Below are 16695 nucleotides of genomic sequence, written 5' to 3'. Positions count from 1 at the left end.
TGTCAGCAGTTAGCATGAGGTCTGTGCGGCAGAACATGTTGAAGTGATTGACAAAACTACAACGCACAAAAAAGATTTTTACTGCAGCATTTGGCTTTTAAACCTCATCCTGGTGCTTTTACACCTGATTAGCTTATTTAATACAATTGAGCGTAACATCAAGTTCCTTTTTTTTTCAATGCAAACGGTAAAATTCACTTTTCTCATATCACTGGCTTGCAGTTTGAGACTTTAGGACAATGTCTGTGTGTCAGTCTGCTTTTTATCCTACGCTATGTTAAAAAAACAAAAACCCTAAAGTCCTCATTAAGGCTCTCAGCACTAACAAACATGACGGTACAGTGCACTTACAGTTAATACTCACATGCTGAAATTACATCCTGCGGTTTCAGAGAGTTGTTTTTGTTTAAGAACAGTCAGCTGATGTACTACGCGGCTCCTGTTACAACAGGTTAATGCAAACCGCAGCGGATTAAAAAAGGCGATGGTGAATATCGGCTCAGATTTATCATCCCATTAATCAGACGTATGCTTTTATAACACGTCGTCAGTGAGCTGAGGAGGGAAATTCGAGGCCCAGACAAAGAATGAAACTGTTTTTCAAATGTATGAACCACACAGTCTCCTTTTATGCTCCACACTGTCTGTTGATTTGGAACTTTTGAAATTTTAAAAGGAAAAATTTACATTTTTATTTTTCACCTGCACTAGCTTTGAACTGTGACACTAACTGTCACAGTTCAACGTCATTTGTATTTGTGTATTTTGCTATAAATCCAACACTCTGCTTTTTATTTATTTATTCTTTTTTAATGCTTTTCTTTACCCCTGTCTAAAGGCCCAAACGCAGTTCCTGACAGGCTGTGGCAGAAGCAGAGACGACTTTAGCCAACAAGAATAGCAAAACTAATTCATATGACTGGGAACATTAACTTTTTTGCTCCTTGCAAACAAAATATCAGATCAGCTGCTCTGTCACAGCTGGAGCTGCTGGTTTGAGGGATCCACTCATGACATCACACAGAGCCAAGAACAGAAAAAACTGCCTCAAGTCTGATATGTTCGACCAAAAAAATGAGGAAAACCATAAAGGGGTCATTTTAAATAATGAGTTAACGTTTTACTCTCTCAACCAGAATGAGGGCCTCTCATCAGAAACTTTTATTCATTTATTATTATATTCTGATATTTATTATAGTTCAGTAAGTTAAGAATTAAATCTAAAAATTCATTTTTATAATGACAGATTGAACATCCTCATCTTTTTTCCACATTTTCCCCCTCAGAGATTTTGGTGCCAAAATTATATCACACGACAGTTTCACAAATTTTCAAAATAAAAGTCTTCATATTCTCTTTCTCTCCATATGGAGAGAGAGAGAGAGTGTTGTTGTATTGTCATATTGTATTTATAAAATAATTTACAAACAAAAATAAAAACAATAATAATTCCATTTAAGTAAAGCCTCATTATTATGTCATAACAAATGAATACATTCAGTTGTTTGTCACATAAGTAACTAATATTATTTTCTTAGCTGTGTGATAAGGAGGCAGCTGTAACATCAGAGTAAAGAAGTAAAGACTTTGAATACAGTGTCGTTCATTTTCGACCCCCCAAAAAAGCAGCAAATAAGGACCCGAGCTGCAGCTGAGTGCCTGGTCAATTGTTTGCTAAAATGTAGCTTCTAGTGTTAATGGAAAAGTACAATCTGCACGTATTCACAGACTCTGAAGGACGCAAATGAGTCCACCCGGCAGGACTTCCAGCGGGAGGCGGAGCTGCTGACGGTGCTCCAACACCAGCACATTGTGCGGTTCTACGGCGTCTGTACCGACGGAGAGCCGCTGGCCATGGTGTTTGAATACATGAGGCACGGAGACCTGAACCGCTTTCTTCGGTATGTAACAGTACAAGCTCCACATCAGATGCCTGCTGAACAAAATGCTGATCCTTTCTGCGATCGTAAAGTGTGCTGTAGATTTTCCCAACAAATATTAGCCTTTGAATATGTCCCTCGTCTGTGTGGCTCAGAAAAAGTACTGGATGAAAGGCAGCAGAGGCGGCGACAAAAGAAGTTATTACAAACACTTCATTGCCTTTTTTCACAGCGGACTCCTCAGAAGCCCCGAAAATCTCAGTAAGAAAGTGTCTCAGCGAGCCATCAAAGTGTGACAGTGTTACAGCATGCAACGCAAACGGAAGCAGATAAATATGATCCAGTCATCACTAAAGCTAAGATGAATAGCTGATTAATCAATTATTTGATTAAATAAATGTTTTATCCTGGATTAATTGCTGCCATTTACAAGCTGAAGTATTTTTAAAGAGCAAGTGCTAAAAGAAAAACTGTTTCTGGCTGCGACATGTGAATGTTTGCTGATTTGTTCGGCTGATTTACTGCATTTGGAAAGTTTGTAGGTTTTTTCACATGTTTTGATTCAGCTTTTAGAATTATTTCATCTAAACTTCATAAAAGACTAAGAGAGTACTCATACCCTCCCATTAGTACTTGGATAAAGCAGTTTGTCATTGAATTTATCAGGAGATCAGATTTGCCCTTGTGCAGGAATAATCGTTGAGGTGAATAGTATGAAATATTGATACATTTATTTGTTTTTTCACTAATTTCACTTGATATCAAAGAGAACTCTACTCCCCCAGAGTTTCATAAGCTCTCTCACATTGTCTCTCCAGGTAAGGAAAGACTTTATGTGTACACACTGTCTACACTGTGCTGATGCTGCACATCATAGAGCCAAAACACCCAGAAACATTAGCAGGCAGAGGTCATCACTGTCCCAACGGTTTCACTGGGACTAGTTTTTTATTTTCAGGCCTTCACATATATTGAGAGCCTTCTTTGAACAATTCTACAAATTTGGCACAATGTTTTGGGGGTTCCTTCTTTCCTTTTTGGGAGAATTGTCCAAGCTTTGGCAGGCAGCTCAGTGAGGTTTTGAGCAGAGATGCACAAGATGCTTCCGGCACACAAAACCACTTCTGTGTTTTTCTGACTGCTTTGGGGAAATGTAAATCTTCCCCTCAGCCTGAGAGTTGTCATTCGAGATTATTCTCTGTTTTTCCATCTTTACCTTTATCTCGTGTGGGCTGAATACTTATATTATCCTGGTCTTGTTGCAGACAGAAACACTGTTAAGCTGCTTTCACTGTTTGACTGTAGGGATAGTGTTATTGAGCTCAGCTTTTGGCTTCCTCCGCATGTGCTGATGGGAAATATGGCCAAGTGGTTCAGTCTTTGTTTGATCAGACCGGAGGACTTGTTTTTTGTGGTCTGGAAGTCTTTTAGGTGCCTTTTAGGAAACTCCCAGCAGACTGTCAATTGTCTTTTAGTGAGGAAGGGCTTCCGTATGGCCATCTCTACCATAAAGCGGGGAGTAGAGGAGTGCTGCACTCTGGCTCATCCCATCTCCAAAAAGAGAAACGTCCTCCAAACTTCCTCCGTTTGAGAATTACTTAAGGAGTATCCTGTTTTTTGGGGGGCTGCGGTTTGAAACCTTACAGCATCTGTTCTTTTCCTAATTATGCCCATTAAATTCAGTCAGGCACAGGTGGAGGAAAGTTGTGCAGGAAGCACCACACTCAGTTTTGAGCATCATAACAAAACGTCTGAATATTTCTCTAAATGCTGTGTTTGAGTCCAAAGTAGTAACACCGACTTTCACCTGGCGCTGCCTGTTATGGTCACGTGGAGACTCACAAGAAAGAAATTAACTTAATAATTTTCAGGATATAAAAAATGTGGAAAAGTTCAAATGTTCTGAATAATGTTTGGTAATATACTACTACTGAATATCCTAGTTTTAAATATTTCAGTCTGGACGTCAGGTGTGAACATTTTTCATTACCTGCTTTTTAAGACCAAAGAATTAAAAACTGTGTTTCCCATTGTCTCAACCTTCACTTCCCCCCTGCTGGTTATATCCATTAAGCCCCTGCAGGTCAGAACCACCTGGTTTATACGCGCTCTGCAAACATTTCATATTTTTTAAACTATAAATGTAGTTAAAAGCTATTTAAACCTGTTTATTAATTTAATGCAGAGTCTTTGTTAGCAGTTAGACGTATTTTACATCACGTAACTGTTTTACAGTGTTGTCATATGTTATATTACCAACCTCCACTTACACAAGTACCAACACTCAAATCTGTTTACAACAACATCATAATATGTAATTTGTTAAACGATCATGTACTGCTTTTAGATGTGCTTCAGATGTTGAAAGTGGGACTCGCTCACACTGATAAATGACTGCAGCTCTTTAAAAGCTGCCATCTGTGAGCTGCACTGCTTTTATCACTCAAACTCGATGTGTGTTTAAAAGTTAAACCCACTCAGCTGACCTCAGTGCAGCATGTGCGGCTCCGCCGGTCACTCAGCGTATCGGTGGATTTTGTGTGTTTAATGCCACAAGGAGTCACGAGGACAGCCGTGGAAGTGTTTGCGCTCGACTTCACAGACTATTATATTTGATATTTTTGAGGCGGCTGCGTTTCCTCCCTCTCCACACTGTAAGGTTTCCGAGGTCCTGTTTGAACGGTGTTTAGATGATTTGGAGACCCAGAAATAGCCGGGGTGATTTTAAAGCTCTCTGAAATTTGGCATGTGTTTCTTTTCAAGTCAAGCATTTCACATGAATCACCAGCTCGCCTTTAACATCATCTATTAATTATTTTACATAATAATTTCTCTTCCATTCCCTTCTTCTTATTCTGTGAACCTAATCTGTCGGTAAATGTATGGACCAGTTTGCTGAATTTGAAACCGGAAGAAATTAATTTCATTCCAGTGTTGAAACTCACCAACACTGGACCCATCTGCACTAAGAAAAGCTAAACAAACTTTATTCACATATTAAAGCACTCCAACCAAACCAGCTGACAAACACCAAGAACCAGATATTACACCAAAAGCATTTTAGTCTGTTAATTTCCATCTTGTTTTCATTTCATTAGATATAAAAGGTGCTTTGTATTCTTTCTCATAATTTTCTTTGTCAGCAAGCTAAAACCTTCACCTGTATGTCATTCACTAGAGGTGGGAATCACCATACATCCCACGATACGATATTATCACAATACTTAACGCACGATATGATATTATTGCAATTTTTAAAAATATTTTGCGATATTCAGATTCTGTACATAAAGGTAAACTTTATCAATATTCATTTTATCTAATATCAAAGTCTCACACTCAGTCTTTCTCTCATTTCAGTTTTATTGTTGACAAACTGAACGGTTTGTATTACAGTCTAGTCCAACTTAACTGAATCAACCATCTGGTACAATTATAGCTATTCTGAACTATGCAGTTTATGAAAACTATGCAGCCCCTTCAGCAACTGAAGAATTTGAAAGTAAATTAAAACAAAATATAATTTTACATTAAATAAAAAAGTTTTCAACTTAATTAAAATAAAACATGTCTTAAATTAAAATAAGTAAACTGTCATGTTTATTAAACACATTTGGACAGTGAAGGAATGTCAGGATTCTTGCTCAGAAAAAGGATCAACATGCTCTGAAGTCAGAGCACAAAAACCTTTTTTGTAACAAAATATCGATTTCTGCTGTCCCTGTATCCATACATTATTAGCAAACAAAATATCACCATACTACACAGTATCGATTTTTTTCCCCACCCCTATCATTCACGCAGTTAACAGTTGGCACTGTGAGGAGGAAGCTAGAGACTTGAGCTGGTGTGCATCTCCTTAGTCACACATATAAACGTTGTTTGAGAGGTTTGTGAAGCTAAATATGTCCACACATCCAGCAGGGATGCCTGGGAGGTGAGGATGGCGTGAATAAAGGGAATGGCCTAATTTTGTAGTCCTGAAATAACATTTTAGCCACATTATTGTTTAGATGCGTACCGCTGAAAACGCCTCCACTGCTTTGCTAGATAACGATTGGTGTTTTATTTATTTATTTATTTACATTTAGGGACAAAACTCGTCAATAAACATTTCTGTAAATGCACCAGAGTTAGCCATGGGCTAGTTTTCATCTGTAGTCCCCAACTAGATCTTAAAAACAACCTAAAGACAAAACAATATATTACATCAACATTATAGAAACAAATAAAAGTTAGAAAGAAGAAAAAAACATAACAGAAAACTCAGCAAGGTGGAAACAGGAGAATCAAACCAAATCAATGCTGATAAAACTGATGTTTGAAAATTTGTATTCTGCTCTCTGATGTTGATGCGTACAGTGTTTCACAGCCTTTACAGAAGATGCAGACCGACCAAAAGAACTGAAAGCAATAATACACTCCTGTCTAGTCAGGCTCCTTGTAATTTGGTTTCTGTTTACCTCAGTGGCAGGAAACTGACTAAATTAGCTCAGTACTTTTAGCCTGTTTGCCTCTTCCATTCAAATCCTGCATGTGCAGCTTGGTATTGGATCCAAAAATGTCTGCATAAAAGAGGAATGTAGCAAAGATTTCAGCTTTATCAGCAAAAGAAAAACAATAGTATGACTTATTTGAACGAGGATAGCTGCCTAATTAATGCTACGTAACACAGAAAATACAGCACTCGAGTTTAACTCACCAAAACAAGAGCAAAGACTTCATGGATGGTCTGTTAATAGAATTAACCACAAAGTGAGCAAACTTATGTGTGATCATTGCATTTAAAATTCCCCCGAAAAGCACCAACGTCACACATGACTAAGGTTACATTCACACTGCAGGCGAAAGCGCATCAAATCCAATTTTTTTGACCCTACGCGACCCATATCTGATCATGCTATGACAGTGTGAACGGCACAAATCCGATATTTTCAAATCCGATCTGGGTCACTTTCGTATGTGGTACTGAATCCGATACATTCCCAATGTTTCAGAAAGCGACTGCTGTTTGATGGTCATGTCGCATTAAATCCGTCTTTTACGTCACTGACACAAGACAGACGCCAATCATCAGCGCCGGAGCAGCGCCCGATAAGACATCCCGAACGCTTCCTGGCCATCCGGTGAAACTGTTGGGAAGACAACGTTGGAGAAACGTGAACATTTTATTTGTACTGTATAATCTGCAGATTCTGACAGAAATCTGCAACTATCCTTTGAAGCAGCGCTCCTCTAAAACAGCAATAAGGATCATTATTAGGTTATTTACATTATTATGTAAATAACAAAATAACTTAAAGCAAAAATTGGGAAACGGCCATCTGTCAAACAATACTGTTTGCTCTGGGTCTAAACAGAGCGCGTTGTGTGTGACGTCTTCTTTTGCGCATGCGGGCCGCTTTGAGCGTTCACACTAGAGCGCGTTTGCTGTCGCATTTTATTTGTAGTGTGAACGAGCAGACAAAACAATCGGATTTGATCAAAAAATCGGAATTGAGCATTAAGACCTGCAGTGTGAACGTAGCCTAAGAGGACATGACAAGTGTCCATCAGAGGAACTGCAGTTTCTCTGCTGCTCTGGTGCCTTCATTTCTTCACGCACAGATGTTGCTGCATGGTTGGATTTTTACCAGCTGGAACAATAATGTGAAAAAACTCTGTTTTTTATCAAATGTGATGTAAAAACAATGGAGAGCAGGATGATTCATTTGAGTGACTGCTGACAAGAAAATAATTGTTACTGTGTGCGTGACGGGCGGGGGATTGTGAGTGTTGTGGAAGAAGAAATGTTTTCTGATTAAAATTGCACACTGTACATAAAACACTGTGTATATAAACCATTCCCAGGGCCCTTAGGTGAGCCACTGGTGCCTTACAAGTGATAGCAACCCACCAGTAAAAACAGCATTGTAAATTTACAGTATGGATAAAGAGATGCAAATTATTACCCAGGGAGAAAAAGAGTGACTCACAGATGAGGGAAAAACACAGACATACAAGAACTCAAGCCAAACATTCTTAACATCACAAGAAAAGTAACCAAAGACACTGAAGGAGAGACAAAGAGAGAGAAACGTAAGAGCTGAATCTCCTGGATGACTCACAACATGTCAAGGCACGGGTCAGTTTTTATTATTTATAAGAAGTCCTCACATCAATAATCTCAAATGAGAGTGAATTTCAACTATCCAAGTGTTTTAGCACTTGGATAGAAATAGACAAGATTCCTTGAACTGTGCAATGAACTGATTTTTTTTATCTGGAGAAGGGGTTATGTGGCAAATTAGGTAATGATAACACTTGAATTGTTGCATAACATGGTGACAGAAGAGCTTCAAAATCTGTTTTTCAATCGTTTAAAAAACCTTTGAAAACCTCTGAGGGGAGCTGAAGGAGAAGGGTCAGTGCTGAAGAGCGCTCACTTGGCACCTGGGCAACCATCTGACGCTACGATTAGAGCAGACGGCGCTGATGCTGTCTGCCAGGTGTCCTCCACAGGAGGCAGATTGGAAATGAAAACACACAGAGAGGCGCGCGGACAGACTTTTCCTGAGATATATGTTCACGAAGGGATGGAAATCGCATTTTCAGCAGACAGCATGGGTGAGATGTGCGAGAGACCCCACAATGCAGCTGCTTTCCCACCCTGCCACCTGCCTTTTAAACTAATAGTGATTGTATAGACAACTTCCTTTGTAAGGAGGGGACAAAGTGGAGAGGAGAGATATTAGGATGGATGGAGACACATCAGCTGTGATTTGCTCATTTAGGCAGGAGTTGGACGTGAGAGTGGGTGTTTATGGTCCACGAAAACCATGAAGAGTTAATGCACTCTGCATCTCTGAATTGCATTATTGCAAATCAATTGTAGGCGTATTATAAGCCTTGTGTTTTTGATTAAGCATCGCTGTTAAATGGCTTTATTATGGTGTGGTCGTGCTCACCATGTCTGGGGAGTTCTAGAGAGCTCGTATATGTCGCAAATGTTCAATCTGCAGATTGCGTGCTGAGGTCATCGTCCTTCAGGTCACCCAAGGTTGGTGCCATAGTTACAGCAAAAAAAATACAAAAGCCTGAATTGCTCATTCAAGTGTTTGATAACCTGCACAGCCAACAGCAACAGAGAAGAATAGCAACAGCACGTCGAGTTCATTCAGTTTACGGTCCACAGTGGTCAGAAGTTCCCATCGAATGCAGAAAAAGTGAATTTAATAAAGTATTCATTTCAAGAGAAATAGGTCATCAAATAGTTAATGAGCAGAAATTACTATAAACAAGGAGGAGTCTCATTAGGGTGTCTCATTTGCAGCATTTACGTGACAGTAAAGCACAGATTTACTGCTGAAACAGATCAAATGCAGAGAATAAATTTGCATTTTTCACTTCATGTAAATATTATTATCCTGCTTACTTCAATATAAAGTCTTTTGTAGACTAGATAACCTTCAAACAAGTTGGGTCATCCTGTGCCTGTGCTGCTTGACAACATTAGTCAGTTTTGTTTTTTAAAAATATGACTTTCCTCTGTTGTTCTCTTAGTCTGGAAAATAACGAAATACACTTTTTATTTGAAAATACCCAAGTTGTGTAAATCCACTTCATACTCTTGTCTCTACTTTCCCCTCTACTTTGACAGCAGTAACTACTTTTCAGATTCAGATTTGACATTAAAGACTCAGAATACACTTTTAAAACTGTGCAGCACATTGTTAAAGATTATATCAGTGCCCCCCAACCTATTTCCGTGTGACCTTCTGCAAAGAGTAGTGCTTTTCAGATGTGCACTCCTTTCCTCTCTAAACTTCTCAGAATCTTTTATATAAGTAAGAGAAAAGTCCACACAGTGAATGCAGAGCTTTGTTTCCTTGGAACCGATGGCATTCATCGTCTCACGACTGCTCAGCCTCATTCTGTGACTGTTTTGAAAAGCACTCAAACCCACCCCCAATATCTTAGAACTTAATTATTTGTGTACTAAGAAGCTGAATCCACCTCTGTCTCATCCAGCTACAATAAACTGCTGCTTATACACTTGTATCGACGTTCTAATAATGCCACATAAATCAGTGTAACACAGACCAAAACATTAGGTACACTGTGCCTCTAAATCTTTTGAGTAGATTTTGAAACTGTGGTATTTTTACTTTCACCTTGCGATCTTCCTACATTTTGATGGAGCTAAAATATTAAAATAAATTCAGACCAACAGATGTGGATTAAAGCAGCTGTGTGTCCTTTTTGTGCCCCCTGTAGAGCTCACGGCCCTGACGCTCACATCCTGGACGAGTCCAAGATGCCCCCGCTGGGTGAGCTCACTCTGCCTCAGATGCTGCACATTGCTGCTCAGATTGCCTCAGGCATGGTCTACCTCGCATCGCTGCACTTCGTTCACCGTGACCTGGCAACTCGCAACTGTCTGGTTGGAGAGGGTCTGGTGGTCAAAATCGGAGACTTCGGCATGTCCAGAGACATCTACAGCACAGATTACTATCGGGTAAACGGCTGAAACATAAAAGGAATACTACTGTTATTCTTAATGGGACTGTAAATTTAAACAAGACAGAAATATTACTCCTTTACTTCACTACTACCTTGCCATTTGTTTCTGTTTTATCTGCTCTGACGTATTTGTTTGACACTGTTTGACGCCGATCTAATACATTTCTTTCCAACAGGAAGTTTGAAGTATGTAAACCGTATGATGAATACATGCAATCAAACTGCAATTACTCCATTGTTTCCAGGCTAATCTCTCTTTGTTGCAGTCTGGGTCACAACAGGAGGACACATCATGCAAATAATATTCTGGTTCCACAAGTGAAACCAGATTTTTACTTCTTTAGAATCCCAGACATTTCATTTGATACATTTTACATGATGCATAATTCATCTGTGTTTTTGGGGGTCTTTTTTCTCGTACATACCCCCACAAACCTGCATGTGTTAGGCTGTAGTTCTGTTAACTGGTTAGCAAGAACTGGAAGTTCCAGTGTGGAAGTTCATTAATGCTACATTCTTCAATGGCCAGCGGATTTGAGAGAAGTTAAACTGTAAAGAAGTCTGTGAGAAAGTGACACTATTTCTCACGTTGTGGCCTTAGTGAACATTTTTCTGATATCTTTATTTATTATGTTGCCATTTTCAGCCATTAATGAATATAAGGATATTAATTTTGTAGATGATGGTCACCATTAAAGTGAAAAATGACAATAAACAATGACATCAAGAGTGATTTACAAAAGCTTCGATGGTGATGAGCAAATGTTCAGCTTGAACTGTTAGAAACAGGACTTGACTTGAAACAATGGGCGCCATCATGGCCATCATTTATATACAGCCAAAAGATATTCTTATATTCTTCCAGCCAAAAGTTTAACCTCCTAAGACCCAAACTCTTCCACAGCATGCATTTTTAATTTCTCTTTGATATTTGGGCACATTGGGGCCCAATGAATGTAAAAACAAAGAATTACCAGATTTTTTTTTTTTTACCTTATTTTGTTTTTATGAAAAATCAGAGCCACATATGAGGATATTCGTTTAAAATTTTGACAGTAGCAGTATAATGTCCTCGTAAGTGGATATCAGGCACTTGTAGAGCAAAATTGTGTATTTTGGTCTAAATAACCCAAAATGTGATGTCCACATATGTGGACGCCAGGTCCTAGGAGGTTAAAGATGCAAAACCCTTGTTGTCACTCTGAGTATTTGACTATAATCTTGTGAAATATGTGAGTGTGAAAAGCTCTAATTCAGTATATGAAACAATAAAAATAATAGTTAGGTATATTTTTAAAAACCCAACTGAAGACTGCTGTTATCCTACTGCTGTGTGAATGTATTTGTGGTGCTTGCTTTTTAGAAAATATTCTGCATAATTCAAGTGATTCAAGGGATTTTGGAATATGTATAGGACCTGCTTTACAAAGAAGCAGTAGTTTACACATTCACCTAACAAAGCAGATAAAAGATCTGAAGGTGTGAAACACTTAAGACCTTATAAACAAATCGAGGTGCGCGGTTCCTTTATCACATGTAACACACAGCAGGGGTTCTGATCTGCTCTCGGTACTGGAAATACTTAATCTGGAAACAGTGCAACCACTCACGAGCTGTGAATTCCCAATCTGACATCACACAGACAAGTGAGGCTGCAGGTTAAAGACTGTTTCTTTTCTGTCTTGTGTTTCTCTGAAAAGTAGTGCATGTGTAAACACAGCTGTACTGTTTTATTTGACTTTTATTATCCTCACTTTCATCTTCATACATTTATCCTTGGGTCTGTTAAAGCAGCTTAACACAATTCAGAGTTCAAAATAATCCTTTTTTATCTTATACCAGTTCGTCCACTACCTGAAAGCAACTGTTTAAGCTCGCTTGGCTGCTTCACCCAAATCAAATATTTGAGCAGGAACAGGTAATTCGGGCTTCTGTGCTCACGGCCAGAGATTTTTTCATGAGATGACTGCTATTTGGAACACCTGCTCTCTGCTGCATCATAACAAACCGGGAGTAGAAAAAACTGTCTGAAACTCAGAGAGGAGAATGAATAGGTATAATAAGCCCACTCCTCTTATTGAACTCAGTGTTTTGGATTTGTACTTTGAAGTATTATAGATCAAATACTAATATTGAACTTCTCCTCTAGTCTCGCAAGAAGAGATATTTCAATTTTTCTTGTGTGAGGGTGAAAACGTGATGTTGTCTAAGGAGAAAAACCATGCCCTAATCAACTATAATTCTGTTAAAAATGGGTTATTATGATTAAGCTACATAATACATTGTGGTCATATTCTGAAAAATACACTAAGATAAGAAGCACATGTGCTTTGTCTTCTCCTGAAGCGATTTAAACTGCAGGAGCAGAGTATGTCGTACATTTTGGATCTGTAAATCACAGCGTAACCTTTGAGAGACTGTGGAGTGTGTACTTTTAAAAACTACAGTCAAACCGGCTGAATAATAGCACTGGACTTTTTCATGTTGCTTCCCCTTGGTGGGATTTGAGAATTTGAAAATCGCTCAAATCTGTTACAGCAGGATTTTTTTTTTTCAGTAGTGAGAAAGGTTCATTCCTGTTTTCACGTGCCAGTGAAAGGGTTTTACTCATTAACAGCATGTTGAGATCTCATAAATGCAATAAAAATTACAAACCTAAGAGACTATCTAATATTATTTTTGTGGCGGTTAATCTCTTTTCCTTTTTTTTTATTTTGCATGAAACTACTGTAATAATTTTTAAACAGTCTGCCTATTTTTGATTTCAAGCTGGTCTCCCAGCTTGTAATAAGCAGCCCAAGATGAGTGGAAAGGAAAATCTATTTAACATTTAATCTCATCAACAAAGCTAATTAAGGTTTCCATAATTAAAGTTCACTTAGTATTCGGTTCTTTATCTTCAGGTGGGTGGACGTACAATGCTCCCGATCCGCTGGATGCCCCCTGAGAGCATCATGTACAGGAAGTTCACGACGGAGAGCGACATCTGGAGCTTTGGCGTGGTCCTCTGGGAGATCTTCACCTATGGGAAACAGCCATGGTATCAGCTGTCCAATAGCGAGGTGGGTTGCAGTGGAAAAAAACATTATAAAATTGCGTTACAAAATTTCGGTAGCCCTTTCTATTACAGCTTGGTAATAATGTGGTAATAGCGTGGTAACAAGGCACATACAAGCATGTAATAATGTGGTAATAGCGTGGTAACAAGGCAGAAACAAGAATGCAATAATGTGGTAATAGCAGGGTAACAAGACAGAAGCAAGCATGTAATAATGTGGTAAAAGCAGGGTAACAAGGCAGAAACAAGCATGTAATAATGTGGTAATAACAGGGTAACAAGGCAGAAACAAGAATGCAATAATGTGGTAATAGCAGGGTAACAAGGCAGAAACAAGAATGCAATAATGTGGTAATAGCAGGGTAACAAGGCAGAAGCAAGAATGCAATAATGTGGTAATAGCAGGGTAACAAGGCACATACAAGCATGTAATAATGTGGTAATAGCGTGGTAACAAGGCACATACAAGCATGTAATAATGTGGTAATAGCAGGGTAACAAGGCAGAAACAAGAATGCAATAATGTGGTAATAGCAGGGTAACAAGGCAGAAACAAGAATGTAATAATGTGGTAATAGCAGGGTAACAAGGCAGAAACAAGAATGCAATAATGTGGTAATAGCAAGGTAACAAGGCAGAAACAAGAATGTAATAATGCGGTAAAGGTTATTACCACTCAATTACAAAGTAAGACCAGTTGATATTAAAGTAATATAATTGTAGCAACAGTGGTTACAGTAATATTCCACTAACATTTATGTAACGAGATAATAAGGGCCCAAAACTGTGGCTATTAACTGATTATTACTTTGTAATTGAGTTGTAATAACTTAGAAATTACCAAATTATTATTAATTATATCATTCTTGTTTCTGCCTTTTTACGCTACTATTACCACTTTATTACTAAGCTTTAATAGAAAGTGCTATCAAAGTTTTGTTCCGGTTAGCTTTGCTTTCAGACCGCAGTCCAGTGAAGAACTTAAAGTAACGTACCTTCATCATTCGTCTCTACCTACATGGGTTGTGCGCTCTCTGTACTTCACACTGACTGTTCTGATGATGGGCATGTGCCTGATGGCACCAGTTAGCCTTCAATCAGCACATAGTTTTTAATCTAAATGAATGGAGTTTTAATTGGTCACCTGGATATAAAAATGACCTTCAAATTTAATTGAAAAAGCTTCAGAAAGTGTGGTGACTGTGTCCTAAAATACCATAACCAAAAAAGCTTAATTTCTGAAAATACTGAACAGATTCCATATTGGTTCGTGTTATGGATACAATAAACCAAATAAATATTTATTAAATCAACAAGAAGCAGTAGATGTTTGCAACTTCACTGTTAAAACTAGTCTAATGTGCAAATGCGCAGTGCAACAACATGAATATTAATTGGTTCATTTGGGGTCAAGGGTGGGACAACCTCCATCTGTGGGGTTATCATAGAGCGCCTCTTTATATGATGTGTATGGCATTCTCTCACTCAGCCATAAATACCTGTGAGCTGTGTCACTTTGAGTAGTTTTTTGACTTTGGTGTCGACGCACCTTATTTCAGTACAAACTTGATTTGCTGTCATGGTATGATATTGTGTAGTTGTGTAAAAACCAAGTTTCAGTTCGATCTGGTCTAAAGTCCCTCCAAGACTTTGGTTGTTTGGTCTGGACCCGGGTCAAGGAGAGGTTTCACATTTTGAAGTGTTAGTTTATGTCAGACTGATAAGTAAGTCTGGACCAAACATGTTAGGTTTGAAAGTTTCTTTAGATGACAAGACTGACAGCACTTATTTATTGGGAAATCACATGAAGCTGGAGCAAATAACTGGTTTAGTTTAGTCCCACTGGTTGGCTAGAAAGGAGGAAAACCATTCACAGTGTGGCCATGGGTGTAACCAGCCTTTAGAAATGAGAGAGGTCCACAAACTTGTAATGTTTAATATTTTAGGGTTAGCACCTGTGCTAGAAGGTCATAGAGTTGCAATACAATCAAAACCATAAATTTTAAACACTGAGGACCATGAAATTTAAAAAAAAAATACAATTTTTCTTTTTAAATTAAAATGGCACAAAGGAGAAGGCTACCGGCCCTGACACTCCTGTGTCTCTGATTCACTCCTTATACCTACAACAACCAGTTATCATTTCACTGACTCATGCATAAAAGCCAACTCACGTCGTGATTTATAACAATATACAGTATTTACTTACTTTTAATTACTGAGGTCCAGACTTTGGACCTTATAGCTACCGGTAGTTACAGCCATGAATGTAGCTGGGCAGTCTCGTCCAGTTCACAGTGGTTTTTTTCTGAACTTTATGTTTTATATATTTCTCTGTATCTATGAAGCGCCTTGAGGCGACTTTTGTTGTGATTTGGTGCTATATAAATAAAATTGAATTGAATATGCAGACATGCACATCATATCACTCCTCCATTATAATTTTTCGTCGGATTTCAAATGAGCAATTTTACCAATTGTTAAAAATGTTTCCAAAAATGTTTTTGTAGGAAAGAAAAAGCACTCACTGCAGTTATTAGGATTCACTGATTGCTTTATTTTTAAGGATTATGATCTATGCACGACTGCTGGACATAAACTAGATATCCTTTTTATGTGGTTTGTGTAAATGTATGTAGCTTTGCCCAGAAGGAGTTGCTAGGTCCAGGTTTCTGCAGAGTGCTTCCTTGCTGCATGTTCAGGCTTTAGTATTTTACTTTTTTAGCCTCGAGTTCAACACCGTGTGCTTACATTTCTTGATTTCACCTATTTAATTTGATGCAACTTAAGATGATGTCAAAACAATTAAAACAAACTGCATGAGTGGTGGTCGGCATGTTTAATTTAAATGCTGACTGTGGTGCTAATAGCATATACTAGCAAGCAACATTAAGTAGGATACAGAAAAATAGTCAACTGAAATCTTAAAAAAAAATTCACTTATGCACAACTTGACAGCCTACTTTTCCTTTGTTACACTTTTTTTTAACAAGCTAACGAGGTAAGCTAGTCAACGAGCTAACAACAAGGTAACAAGCTAGTTAAGCTAATTGTAGTTAGCGTCGTGGTTCGTACTTGCAGATGTAAAAAAGGCAATGTTTATATAAAGTTTAATCAGAACATAAGAAAGAACTTTTCTCACTGTTGTGTGGAGTTTAAGTAATTTGTTGAGTCTTTTGTTCTTTTAATAAATGAAGTTAGCTTGAAGTAACTTCATTCTTGAACATGCGCTAATGCAAACACTTCTGTAAATGT

The 16695-nt window shown here is 38.3% G+C and overlaps 1 protein-coding gene across 4 annotated transcripts in view; it reads left to right on the top strand.

Annotated features, from left to right (window-relative positions):
• ntrk1 (neurotrophic tyrosine kinase, receptor, type 1) overlaps positions 1-16695 on the top strand; it is a 95540-nt gene that overhangs the window by 73475 nt on the left and 5370 nt on the right. For all 4 annotated transcript variants that reach the window (XM_087848490.1, XM_087848488.1, XM_087848487.1 and 1 more), the window contains 3 exons: positions 1729-1901; positions 10137-10377; positions 13286-13444. In XM_087848490.1, the coding sequence (XP_087704616.1) occupies positions 1729-1901; positions 10137-10377; positions 13286-13444 (573 nt within the window). The remainder of the gene's footprint in view (positions 1-1728; positions 1902-10136; positions 10378-13285; positions 13445-16695) is intronic.

This window comes from Neolamprologus brichardi, chromosome 11 (assembly GCF_056152115.1).
Source record: "Neolamprologus brichardi isolate AB-2024 chromosome 11, ASM5615211v1, whole genome shotgun sequence".
NCBI classification, from domain to species: domain Eukaryota; kingdom Metazoa; phylum Chordata; class Actinopteri; order Cichliformes; family Cichlidae; genus Neolamprologus; species Neolamprologus brichardi.
This window is presented reverse-complemented; position numbering and strand designations above follow the sequence as displayed.